The sequence below is a fragment of the Drosophila rhopaloa genome, unplaced genomic scaffold, assembly GCF_018152115.1.
Source record: "Drosophila rhopaloa isolate 14029-0021.01 unplaced genomic scaffold, ASM1815211v1 contig_178, whole genome shotgun sequence".
NCBI classification, from domain to species: domain Eukaryota; kingdom Metazoa; phylum Arthropoda; class Insecta; order Diptera; family Drosophilidae; genus Drosophila; species Drosophila rhopaloa.
The window spans coordinates 762,311-775,695 of record NW_025335059.1 but is presented as its reverse complement, the minus strand read 5'-3'; the positions used below and the strand labels follow the sequence as shown (position 1 = coordinate 775,695).

General features: G+C 44.2%; 2 protein-coding genes across 6 annotated transcripts; both read right to left on the bottom strand.

Annotated features, from left to right (window-relative positions):
* Positions 1-5,771: 5,771 nt before the first annotated feature.
* LOC108051567 (G protein-activated inward rectifier potassium channel 3) lies at positions 5,772-10,934 on the bottom strand. 5 transcript variants are annotated; one of them, XM_017133703.2, is made up of 6 exons: positions 10,584-10,934; positions 9,890-10,134; positions 7,037-7,302; positions 6,190-6,972; positions 6,016-6,130; positions 5,772-5,946 (listed from the first exon to the last, which is right to left on the bottom strand). In XM_017133703.2, the coding sequence occupies exons 2-5, from the start codon at positions 10,132-10,134 to the stop codon at positions 6,075-6,077; spliced, it is 1,350 nt and encodes a 449-aa protein (XP_016989192.1). In that variant the 5' UTR covers positions 10,584-10,934; the 3' UTR covers positions 5,772-5,946; positions 6,016-6,074. The 5 variants fall into 5 exon arrangements, with proteins under 5 accessions (XP_016989192.1, XP_016989191.1, XP_016989195.1 ...); XM_017133704.2 differs by having other exon boundaries at positions 5,864-5,966; XM_017133702.2 differs by lacking the exon at positions 6,016-6,130.
* Positions 10,935-11,644: 710 nt separating this feature from the next.
* On the bottom strand, positions 11,645-13,092 carry LOC108051538 (serine/threonine-protein kinase DCLK1). The gene has a single exon (XM_017133670.2). It carries the CDS (start codon positions 12,941-12,943, stop codon positions 11,714-11,716), a length of 1,230 nt encoding a protein of 409 aa, XP_016989159.2. The 5' UTR covers positions 12,944-13,092; the 3' UTR covers positions 11,645-11,713.
* Positions 13,093-13,385: the final 293 nt, after the last annotated feature.

The window sequence follows — 13,385 nt, the reverse complement described above, 5'->3', positions numbered from 1 at the left end:
TTTTCAAACTTTTTGCTGAAATTTATAAACGAACTTTTTTCTCTCTCAAGCTTATTGACGTAATGATTTTTCTTATAATTTTTCTTTTATTTTATAAAAACTTACAAATGTAAGTGGGCTTCCAATTGCTTTTCCGCGGCAAAACTGAAAGTTATGTTGATTTAAAACGATACCATCTATCTTTAAGATTATGAGTTTCTTAAATCATATTTTAAGTATAATTTTTCTGAGTGTACGAGTATTCACTGTCATTGCCTGCGAGTGAGAAATAAGCCCCAGTACAATGAAAATGAGCTACTGCTACTGGGAAGTGGTTGGTTGCTGATCTTGCGACAAATTTGCAAGCGGCGATCTTCAGGCGGAAGACGTTGAACTGCTCCACATGCATTTCAATGGAAGCGCAATCGAAGCGGAGATAAATGTTCTGGGCAGCTTTTGTTTTACTTAATTTTATGTGCTTTGCATATTTTTGCCTGACACAGCGGCATTAAGCATTTTGCCTGCGTGCCGAGCTCATTTATTCGTTGCACTCTGTTTATCGATTGAATGCATTCTGGTTTTTGCCTTCTGCAATTAAGTGAAATTTATGTTACTGCTGGTTCGTCGCTTAAGTCTTTTGTTTGCGGGTCGCGCGCCAAGGCACGTAAATTGCCGAAAAAGCAGCAAAAATGTGTTTCCTACTTAGCGTGGGCAGACAGTAAGCCGGCACTCGCAAAAGTTGGCTATCCTGGTCCCTGGTCTCTGGTCCCCAGCTCCTCATTTTAATCCGCCGCGTTGGTGGCGTGCATACATAATGCATAATTACCGGTTTCACTTTTCTCTCTCTCGTCTGCGATTATCTTGGCATGCCTTGGCGTTTTTATTTCACTGTACAGATATTTTATTTTACAGGCATTGCGGTTTTATTGCCTGGCTCGTATGGTTTCTTAATTTTTAATTTTTATGATGTGTTAATGGATATTTTTGTGACATGACCTCCTGGCGTGCCGTTGTCGTTCATCAAGCCCTGTCCATCCGTCCGCCAGTATTAAGTTCAAAGCCTCAAAGGGGAAAAAAAAACAGGAGCACCGCGAAGGGGGAATCGAATTGAAGCCGGGCATTATGCAATCTCGACCTGTAATTGAAGCTATTTAAAGCTCGTTACATGGCAAGGACAGCGGTCCAGGCAAGGGCGTTCATCCCAGAAGGGGATGATGTATTCAGGCTGTCAATCAAGCCAGGTGGCTTAGTGCAGTCAGCGGGCGCTAGGTGGCGCCGCCACTAGGCTTTTGCCATTTGGCCAATCATCGCAGTTAAGTGAGCTCCACGCAACCAAATGTGACCCAATTCCGTCCGGCTGCGGGGTTCGACTTGTCGCTCAAATTGCACGCACAGAGCCCTCGGACGCGGACTGATTACAGGGCCCAGGGCATGCAATTTGCATCAATAAAACTGCGAGCAAAGAACTGGTATCTGCAATCTGCTTTTTGCCATAGCTGCTGCTGTAGGTCAGTTTGCAAAAGCAACTCAAGTCCCGGCGTTGATTTGTTGCCCGCTTCTGCATTCTGAGCCTTCAATCAAGTGACGATGGGTGCAAACGAGCCGCCGCCAAATGGCAGGAGATGGATTCCAGGGCTGCCACTGCCCACTGCCCCACCCCGACTTTCATCTCCACCGCATCTTATCCCAAACTCCTCTTATCGGATAAGAGCCATACCGGTGATTTGACGGGTGTCGGAGCCACTTGAGCGGCCAATAATTACTTTCTCTGCAGCCTGTTATTGATTTCCGCTGATTGCCGCCATAATTTTATTATGCATCATTAAGATAAAGCTGCCCAAGCCATTTGCAAATTGTTTACAGCATATGGAATCGTCTTGAAAATGCCCAAAATCTCCACCCATCATCGCATTTCGTTCCAAATTTGAGATCATTTTCACATGCCTCTAAAAGTAAGACTTTCCAAAAAGCCAAAGCCCAAAACATTATTATGTGCAAATGTGAAAGGGGCCCGTTAAGAAACCCATCCAGAAGATTGGACGGAAATAAAATTACACATTTGGTATCGGTCATTTGAATAGAAGCTGCTTGTAAATGTTTTTTTATGAATGCTTGAAAGTGATTCATGGCTTTTGGCATCAGTATATTGCCTAGTTAGTATAAGCTGATGTTTGGGGCCTTTGAACTTTATGGTCAAGCATCCAGCTTCGTCAGAAAACAATCAAGCATGAAGGTTATAATTTTGAAAAATTAAGACGGCTCTTTATCTGGAACTCGTTAAAGCAACCATGAAGGATAAGCGTGCAAAAATTGAGCATCAACTGGAAGTGACTTTAAACAATGTTGTTCCATAATCCAAAAATTTAAAAATTTCAATCTTATTTTACAAGGGAATACTATATAATTTTCAAAACTCTAACAAAATCAATAACTTTGAACTTATTTGAAGAGGCCCTTGCCCTTTATTAACACTTGTGTATCAAGTAGAAGCTTAACACTCATTGTTAAATTTCTTTTGTGTCAGTCGAAGCTCGCTAAATTAACTTCACTTCACATCAGAAATCCACCAAAATAACATAAAGTTACGGCCACGAACGAGCGGGGGAAACTGCATCTTCCCCCCAGACTTCAAGTGTTATTTTCTGACAGTTCGGACGTCAACTTTAAAGTGAGATCTGTCATAAAAGAGCCTGCGCCGCTTTTGATTTTGATATTTTTGGCGGGTCTTCGTGAAAAAAAGCGAGATATGGAAGAAAAAAGCTGCGAGACTTGCAACTGCCCAAAAATGTATGCAGATTTTTAATTAAAGCGCGTTATCAACAAAGCCAGGCAACAGCAAAATAACCAAAATAAAAACCATCACAAACCGGTTGACCCGATAGCCAATTTGGACGGGACTTCAGAGCCGACATTTTGATCGTCTTGGAGTGGCACTTCCTTAATTGGAGCAAGCATAACAACAAGTGCAAGCGCTAATTTATTATGTTATTTAATAAATACAATTAATTAGGAGGGAAGACGAAAGAAGCTCAACAAGACCGCTTATTTTCGCTGGCAACATAAAAATTACTTAATAATTTCCATCAAAAATAATTAATTTCAATATTATTCAAGCGCTCCAGCCCGGAGGCAGCGTCATCATCAAGTTGAGCATGTCAGCGGCAACGGCGTGTTAAGCATTATTTTGGCTTGCCCTTAACCCCTCCCCGGCCAATTGCGACATAAAAATGCTTATTACTTACAACAGAACATGCACCACGCCCAGAGGCGATTCACAATTATATATACATTCTCGTATATTTTAACCCATCGCAGCGTCCCATCCAACTTCGCTGGCCATTCGGGGCAACTTAAATCAATTGCGGCATATAGCGGCAAGGCTCAAGCTGCGACCCGGTCGCAAAATGAAGAAGATCTCTTGCCCCGTTCGCTACGGCTGAGTAATTTCGTTTTTTGGCGGCATTTGTCCTTAGTGGCAAATGACTTCGAGCTGCGGCGACTCCTGGCCGGCGGTTTATGGCATTTTATGCTACTTATGCAGCGCTGCTGCGTCCCCGAATGACCGTAATTAATCAATTTGGCCAAAATGGCAGCGGATGGCGGAGAGGGCTTACAGATTGGTCAACGGCAACGTCCGTGTAATAACAATGAAAACAGCGTGTGTTGTGCTGACCGACTCTCGTGTATTCGTACTTACCGCCGGCTTGTACTGTACTCATGCATATCCGCACACCATAAATTATGTTCGCACAGGGTTAAGCGCATTATTTAAGCATTCATCACGCGCTCTCCCCGATCCCATTGCTCAGTTTCAGGTCCAGTTCCACTCGCAGTCTTAGTCTCAGACCCAGTCTCAGTCTCAGTCCCGAAACGAACCCAACTCGAGCCTGATGGAGTCGGAATCCCCTTGGCCACCGTTGCCGTGTAATAATTTTTGAAATTTATGTAAACAGTGTTGATTATGGATGAGTTATGTAGCATGTTCTACCTTTTGTTTTGTTCGCACTGCCGACCGCAGTTAATTTAAAGCTTGTTTTGCAACTTCGTTTATCAGCTCCCTGCCTCCAGATCTCCGGGCGTAATGCCACCTGAGTCATCCTCCCAATTGATGTCTTTATTAGGCCGCAGTCACTGTCGCCACTTGGCTGTCAAATTTCGAAAACGGAGTGTGGTGTTTGGTATTTATTGATGGATTATAAAATGTACTAAACACATTTGTAATTTATGAATATTTGGCTTATAAACGGAGTGGGTTATCCCTAAAAGATAATTAAAGTAAGCGTTAAAAGCATTTTTACAATTTTTTAAATCTTCCTGTATTATTATCTTGTTTTTCAAGATAAGTTTTCATCGAGCTATTGAATTGAATAGTTACTATACATCAATAATGAGACCTTATTTTTAATATCCAAAAATAGTTTATTGCTTGCAAAAAGGTACTCCATTTTTTAAAGCTTATTGGGCGATGGGTCCACGTCTATCCATGTCAATTGGGAGGAGCATTCGACATGGTTAGCTTGACAAACGGACCACGTTCATGCATTGTTCGCGTGCTTTTGTGCAGCAAATTAAAAATTACACGAGAAATTGTTTGGCACAACTGGCAAACGTTTTCCGGGGGTAGGAGCGGGAATTATGACCCGCGGGGCCAAGTGGTTGTAGCCATTTGGGTGGCGCCTTTTGTCTTCGAAACGTGCCACAGTCGGAGGCGAAGTATCAGTCGCAGTCGCAGTCGCCAAATGGTGTGCCACATGCAGTGCTGGTTGCCTGCAACGTTTCATGCGCGAATAATATTTTAATTCTGTCGATCAGGCGGCACGTTTCGTCGAAGCCAATCACACAAGAGCCAGGCGGCCATCGAAATGTGTGTCCCCCAAAAAGCCCGAAGTGCCCGAAATGCCGAAAGCGACGCATGTCACTCCGTGGCAAGGAGTAGTGGGTGCTCGACTCTGGCTAATGGGCTCTTAAGCATGTGAGCTGATAAAAGCGACAAAACATTTAACAAGTAATTAAACATAAAGCGCGCCCCACATGACTGCTGCCTGGCTGGTTGGTTCTACTCCACTGCGACTGGGCCCGAAACTGGGTTAAGGACGCTGCACAGCACTCAGCACCACCGCACCACTGGTGAGCCACTGAACCACTGCACCACCACCATTCTGCACTCCACCCCCCCCTTGGGACAGCCCCCGCCTTTGGCAGCCAACATTCATTTCGATTTCGTTTGCGTTCCTATTTATTTTTTGCTATATTTTCGTTTTTTTTTTTGCTATTTTTCTTTAATTTTTTTCGGGTGAGTTGTAATAGAGTTGCTGAAATTTGGCATTGTATTTATGGCCCGGGCACTGGGGCATACCAGGCATCTGACCCACACCCACATTTCATTAGATATCCACCCTGGGAGCGGTGATAAATGCGATAATAAATATTCAAGTTGTTTTTCTGTGAGTGTTATAATTTAGTGTTGATTAGTTTGCGCAAATAAGAGTTATTGATTCAATTTCAATTAAAAGGATATGAATGTTTCTCGCAAGCGCCATTGCCCCTCGATATAGAATACTCACCCTAATACTCGCCCACGAACAAAAGACTGCCGCAACGAACTTGTTTTTTGCGAAATGTGCATGTGTGCATGTTGAGCATTTTTGGCACCTCTTGCATTGATATGCCCGGGTTATTAATGATGCCTAATGAGTGGGTTGGTCCCGACTGGAACTGCTACCTGGCAGCGAGCTCGGCAATTATGTGTCATTTGTATGGACTCCCAAACCCAGGGACATACAATTTGGGTGTAGACTCAAACTAAAGCGTTTATTAACTTATTTTCGTAGGGGAACTCGTACTTTTAAGTGTGGATAGTCGGTTAGCACTACAAGGGCACCGAGAGTTGCCAGCGCAGGCGGCTTTGCCTTCCAGGTGTCTGATAGCCGGAACTGCAGGAACACCTCGACTGGATCGAGGGGGAAACTGCAAGGGAAAACAGAAAACTACAACACGTGAATGGTGAAACTCGAAGCAATGTAGAATGCAACTCACATAGGACAAAAACGATTACAAACTATAGCAACACAGGGACGAAACACTGTACTCTGGTCCTAAGAGGCCTGATCGGAATGATTGTGGGACAGTTGACGCATGGTGAAGGTGGTTTCTGCGGGATGGAACACAATATAGAACAGAGTTGAGGAGGAACTCTTCCCCATTTCATACCTGGTGTGCGGAATCCCTCCTGGATCTTATAGATCTCGTTCAATTCCCGGGCACTGCACAATGGTGTATCCACTTGAGTGGTTTCGTTGAAGCGACCGTAGTCGATCTCGTAGGCCTGCAGATCCTTGTTGTACAGCACCACCGGGTCGAATCGGTGGCCCCAAAGGATCTCCGTGTTTATGTAGCTGGATCTGGCCTGAGTGCTCTGTCCAGTGGACTCCACGGTGCCCTCGAGGATCACCACGATTTCGAATTTATCCTGCAGCATATCGGTGGCATTCATGTTGTACAGCGGCGAGGTCTCGTCGATCTTGTGCTCGATGACCATGGGCCAGATGAAGAACAGATCGGAGCCAGAGTCATCGGTGCCAATCTCCAGTTCCGTGAAGTACTGCGTCATCACCTCGCCCTCCTTGGTGCTCCTTGTCCGTATCAACTGAGCCCTCACTCCGGCTCCAATGATGTGCGACTTTCGCATATCGCCCACCCGGAACATCAGCGAAAGGTTACCATCCCGCTGGCAAATAACCGCGTGCTTCGAGAACAACAAGGTCTGAGCCCGCTGCTTGGCCCTCGTCATCTTGGCAAAGACAATGCCGGCCATGAAAGCGGAGGACATCACGCCGTAAATGGACTGGAAGCACATCATAAAGATGGCCTCTGGACACTCGGGCGAAGTGGTACGAACTCCATAGCCAATCGTGTGCTGCGTCTCAATGGAGAAGAGGAAACAGGAGGTGAATCCGTCAATTGCGGACACACAAGGCGCCCAGCCAGAATCCTCTGAAAGGTAAGGAAAAATATCGGATATAATATAAATCATCTTAAATTCCGATAGCTAACAAACCTTGCATGTGAATGTCCTCCAAATCGCCGTGTGTGTAGACAATTAGCCACCAGATGAGCGCAAAGAAGAGCCACGAGAGGATGAAGCTGAGGGCGAAGGCCAACAGAGTCCAGCGCCACTGCCAATCCACCATGGTGGTGTACATGTCCTGCAGGAAGCGCACACGGCGCCTTTGCAGGTGCTTCTGCACCACATTGCAGTCGCCGTTTTTAAACACCGCCCGCCTGCGAACTCGCCGCATGCTGCCAGGCCGGAAATTGCGAGATCTGCGAACAGAAATTACAATTATTTATCCAAAATGCCCAAAAGTGTGCAATAAAAAATTTGTAACTTCAGAAGGCTAAGTACTAAAAATTATAAATCCGGTAATTAGATTAATCATTACAAACAATATCCATAAAATTTCAGTAACCTGAAAAAGTGGACCCCCTGTAAAAAGTGGAATCCTGAGTTCAATCTTAGAAAAATTTAATATGTATGTATTGTATATCTTAAAACTAAAATTGCTTATAAGGACTTTGAGGCTTCTTTTCAACTTCACATCTTCATTTCCTTTTGTTGTTTTTTTTGACATGCGGAGGACATACCCATTCTATATAATAAGCATCTATTTACAGATAAATAATGAATATATGTTTATATAGCCTTTTACTGAGTGCAGTTTTTTTATGCACCTTCCAAAAATCCCGCACATATTTTATTACTTTCATCCTTATTAGTTTTAACAATTGTATACCCTCTTTTCCTTTGCAAATGGCAATGAATATGATTTCTATGATTTATTTAAGTGTCAGATGAAATTGGATGTCGCGACATCGTGTTGTTTAATTTGTGTAAATTAAGTGTGCGCATTTGCACTCGTTTGTTTTTGGACGGGGCACACGAGAAGTGCATCTAATTAACATCGCCAGTCGCGAATGCCAATGTCGCAAGGCGGACAAATGGGACAGATCGGACTCCAGATTCAGAGCAATCTGATCCATCCCTGCTTATGGCACTTAATTGCAGCTCACCCACAAATTGTTTGATTTATTACCTCAACTTGTCAAAGTAGGCGATTTAATGGGACTGGATGCACCGACCGATATCAACACCCACATTTCCCGGCATTTCTCGGATGCCAATTACCTTAACCCCACATTGACACTTGCTCAAGTCGATTAATTGGCATTGTGCCGATTGCATTAATACCCGCTAATCAAATTTAGAGCTCAGCTGGCTAAATTTATACCAAATGATTCATTTTCTAGCTTTGAAGTGTGTCGGCACACATTTTATTCATAAATGAGCAGCCCACGCAATAGTAAAAAATGGAATAAAATCTGTATATTCGCTATGAAACGGTGAAGAAAGTGCCTGGGAAAAGGGAAGCAATCTCCGGTGGGAAACCTTTTGGCCAACCGTTTAGCAGGTGACAAGTGTGAGAACGAGATGCCGTCAAGATTTGATGGGGCAAAAAGACTGAATGCCTGGCCTAATGAATCGCATTCGTAACGCGCCCCTAAATCACAGGCACTGCAATCTGCAGCTACAATATAAACCAGTACCGTGGGCGTAGCCATATAAATTACAACCGCAAACGGCGGGCGGCATTCTGCTAATCAGCTAGACAAAAAGCCCAGAAGATGCGACAACGTGACACAGACGCACTGCGATGATGGAGCGGCTGTCGGCAAGTTCAAGTTGAATGTCAGGCCCCTTGACGAGCTAATTACTGGGCGGAAAGCCAGCGGAACTTTGAGTAATTGGGTAATTGTTGCCCGAAGCTCCTATTTTTGATGTTTCGCAAGTTTCCTCCGATCTACAGTTTAAATCAAAAGGGTATGGGGTCTAGATTACGGATATCCGGGTCTTATATACGAAGTCTAAGAGTTAACTGAAATGGATATGCAATATTTACCAAGAATATAACTAATCCATTTTTAAGAAGTTCTTCAGTGAGTTTACTTTACGTTTAAATAAATTTATTTGAGTCACATCTTCCTTTTAAATTAAATTTGTAAAAATAATTTGTAAAAGGGGCTAGTAAAAACCAATTATAAAAAAAACTATTTTAAGGTTTTAATTGTGGTTAATGGAATGGAATGGGCCCAAAGCAAGCCACACTCAATATTCATTTTTAAGGACTTAAATGTCGAGTTTGACGTCTTAAGACAGCAGAAGTGCACCAGAATAAATACTTAAAGGACCTCATAGTAAATTGTTATTTGCGCTCAACATTTCTATATAATGTCTCCGTTCACTAAGTGTCTTTAACAAATTTAATTTACACGGAAGCTAACCTTTGAGATAAATAAAAGTTACTTGTTAGCATCCTCAGTAACAAGTTCAAAACCAAATGAATTGAACAGCATAATCTTAACAGTCTAATATGAGCTATAAGTTCCAAGATGAGATCTGAGCAAATGTGACACAAATGGGGGATCTCCTATATATATTTTTTTGTTTTATATTTTTCTAATGCGCACCCTTTGGCCAGCGAGTGGCTGGATCCTTTCAAGGCTTCGTAGTAGACTCCCGCCTGCGAGGGCGTGTGCGAAATGCCCCGCATGTACTGGCGCTTCCACTCCTTCATGTGGGCGAAGGTCTCCTCCTTGTCGCCGCCGACGAGGGTTTCGGCATCGGTGGGATCCTGCAGGACCTGGACATCGCTGAGCGGCACCTGCATCTCTCTAGACGTTCCAACTTCGCGATATTGAATGAAACTGAAGCTCCTCAACAAGCGATTCCGCCCAGGCCAACGTTAAAGTGGTCTGAATTTGCCCAAACAATTAGAGCCGCTCTAACTAATCGTTACTTATTGACCAAATCACTTAAGCCGGGTAAATAGCCCAGAGAATAGCTAGCACTCACCTGCAGCTTGGTTGGCGCGGAAAAGGTTTTCCATTTTGGGTTAGGCCATAGTAGCTGGTCGGCCGATTGGGCACTATGGTGATGGGATAGGATTGCGGATTGCTGATCACACTGTCCAGCGAGTCGGGATCCGCTTCGACGGACTTCTTCAGCGGTTGGGCTGCCTTATCTCCTCCATTTGCCTGCGTTGTTGTTGTTGCCGTTGAGGTGGGCGCCGCCGAGTGGGTGGAGAAATTGAATCGCATCTGTGGGAGGTGGGGCGAAGGATTTGCCATTTCAATTATTTTATTTGGCATAGGTAACTCAAGCGTCTATTGAGCAAACAGAAACTTGTGATAAGTGCAACCCAGGTGCGAGAAATCTATTTTTTTGCCATCAGCGTCAGCTGATTCTCACAGATTTTTGCGGTTCGCTGGCATAGTAAACTATCTTATCAGCTCGTTAGTCAGTTTATTTTATTTATGATTTAAGTAGTAAACATTTGCCACATTATTTAACCACATAAATAGCAGAAATATGCCACATTATTTAAAGATTTGTATAGGCATATGAATAAATTACAGAACGTAAGTATATGAAATTCCAAACACTTCCGCAACCTGTTTGATTTTTCACACCTTTCAGAACTTTTCACAAGATCTGAAGCAAATACTTTATACTATATTAAATATGATTGGAAAATCAGCGCACGCACCGTGAATTTTTTTTATTCGATTTCGAGCGTTTGGCACGTTTTGGCTTAAGTAATTTTATCACTTTCGAAATGTTCAATTAATTGACACCTTTAAACTGATTATTTGTTAGATGGCCATTGTTTTGCTTAAGAGCCTCAACATATTTCGGGAACCTTAAAAAGGCATTTAGGAGCGCGATTTTATAATAAATATGAACTTATAAATTAACGAGCTCTGCAAATTATTTCGCTCTGTTTTGTCGTCGCGTGTCGGACCAGGAATGAGATGATTTGAGGCCGGGAGATCACAGCCGCAGCCACAAAAGCGACTGTCACAGCGAGATCTGCGGATCCGCAAGTCCGACCAATGGATTAAATGACGGCCGACTGAAAGAACATTTTTCCAACTAAACAAAAGTTGTGAACAGAAAGCGGTGCGCTGTAAATGAGCACACACACACGTGCGGCAAGAGAGAAAATTACTTGCACAACGCACACGACATTTCTCACACTGCAGATCGGCGATGCTCTCACAGATACTGTTACTGAAAGATACAACTTGTGGCTTTGCCGCGGAATAAGTTCAATTGGAATGATTCGTAAATTGAAAGCGAAGCGGAAGATAAGTGCGATAAGCTCATCTTATCTACGAAATCAAAAGGCAGAGACACTTCTCAATGCAGTCGACCTTGAGGAAGGGGTGGCGTATGCTTGATATTTTGTATTCCCCTCATGAAGTGTCGCAATATCGATCGGTTAGGCCGGAAAGTTCTGATTTATCAGAGGTTGTACATCCAGAGGTCTCTCTATTTGAATAGACAGCGCAAACAATGGCCCTCGTTTGTATCTTGGCTCGAATTCGAGTACAAGGTGTCGTATACGTAATATCTGAGTGTTTACCCCCGACTCACGCGCATTTTGGCTGCATTGTGCAAATACAAATAATAAATAAATTGTGACGTTAATAGCTCAGATATATTCAAACAAGTATCGCTGTGCAGTCATCGACATCGTCATGCGTAGTTTATTTTCACGGCATCAAGCCAATTAAAACCGTTCACCGCAAACATAAATCATACCCCTTTGTGAAACCTAAACTAATTTATTGATCCCCTAAGCAATTCTTAACATACTACAAATTTAAGCCCGCTTTAACTCAGAAATGGATGCTGGGCAGTCTCTGCAATCGTGAGCCTCTTGTTGGGGTTCCTCGTCAGTAGTCCATCGATTAAGTGCCTGGCTTCTGAACTGAGGATATCTTCCATACCCATTGGATAACTAGGTTCTCCACTCATGATAGTCGCATACACCTCCACCACAGTTTGATCGGTACTGCTGAACGGCAGTTTTCCGTAAAGAATATAGAAGAGCGTAACGCCCAGTGACCACGAATCCACCGGGTAGTCATACCCCGATTCAGCGATCAACTCCGGTGCCATATAGCACGGTGTGCCACAGCAGCAGTACAACTTGCTGCCACGATAGTAGGCAGTCATCCCAAAGTCGGTTATTTTGACCATTGCGATGTGACCCGATCCGGGTGAAAAGCGCAGCAGCAGATTCTCGGGCTTAATGTCGCGATGGATAAGTTGCAGCTGGTGCATGTGGGCCAGTCCTGCGACTGTGCCCCTCACAACCGACCTGGCATTCGCCTCCGACATGGGTCCGTAGTCCAGAATCACCTCCTCGAGATCGCAGTCGAGGCATTCCAGTACCATGTAAAGATAGCGTGGCTCCTCAACCGAGTACATCAGCTCGATTATGTTCGGATGTGACTGCAGGCGTCGCAGCACCTCCGGTTCTATATAGGGATCTCCGCAGTTGTAGTCCATGAACTGCTTGTTCACCACCTTCACGATGCACTGCGTCCAGCTGAACCGCGTCTGTCCACGATATATTAGCGTTCTTGCCGTCTGCACCATGGGCTCCAGATTGTTGATGTACAAATGGATAGCATCGGGCAAATCGTTGGGCATTATGTTTTCAAGGGTTTCGCCATCGAGCCGACGATCTTGCCAGCGGTTACGCGAATCCAGAAGACGCAAGAAGACCTTGTTGATGCTATACCTGACCCAAATTAGCTCTTCGTACTTGCAGCAGCAAATCACTACGTCGCCTTCACTGAAGCAACCCAGCGAGGTGAAAGGGTATCCGTCAATCCCAACTATATTCACAATGGCCGATCGCAGGACCACATGTCGCCTTAATGCCTCGGTGACCGCTTGTAGCAAAGAATAGAAGTCCTTGAAGTGCTCATGTGACACGGCCATGTTGACACCCTTGAAGTGTTGGTCTCCGTTTCGCAGGAAGCACACCCGCAACGCCTTAAGGGGGCGGGGCTGCAGCCGCTTGGGACGGAGCAACTTGTCTTTGTCAAACATAGTGCGCCAAAAGAAATCGAGAGACAATTAAAAACCTAAAAAACTATCAAGGTAATTTAACAAAACTTAGAAAAAAAATATAAAAATGTTGTGGGTTTTTTGTTTTTGGAAAAGTCTGAAGTTACGCTGTGTTACCTAGCTGAACTTCCCTAGCTTTTTGAAGGCGATCGCTCGGCTGACTGGGTTTCCATGCGGCAGAAACAGGGCATCTTTTCAATGCTCTTCCGTCATTCCCTGCCCCAGAATAATTTACGATCCACTAAATTGTGAATGGCAGCGGTCGACGCGGATGAAGAGCGCCTAAGCCGCTGGTATAATTGAATAATCAGCTTTGTCGCCCAGTGTGACTGCGACCCCCGATACTCGGATGAACTCGTATCTGCCCCCTGAATAATCCGTTGGTGGCCACTTAACTCGCGTCAAGTGCAAATTTGTAGTCCAT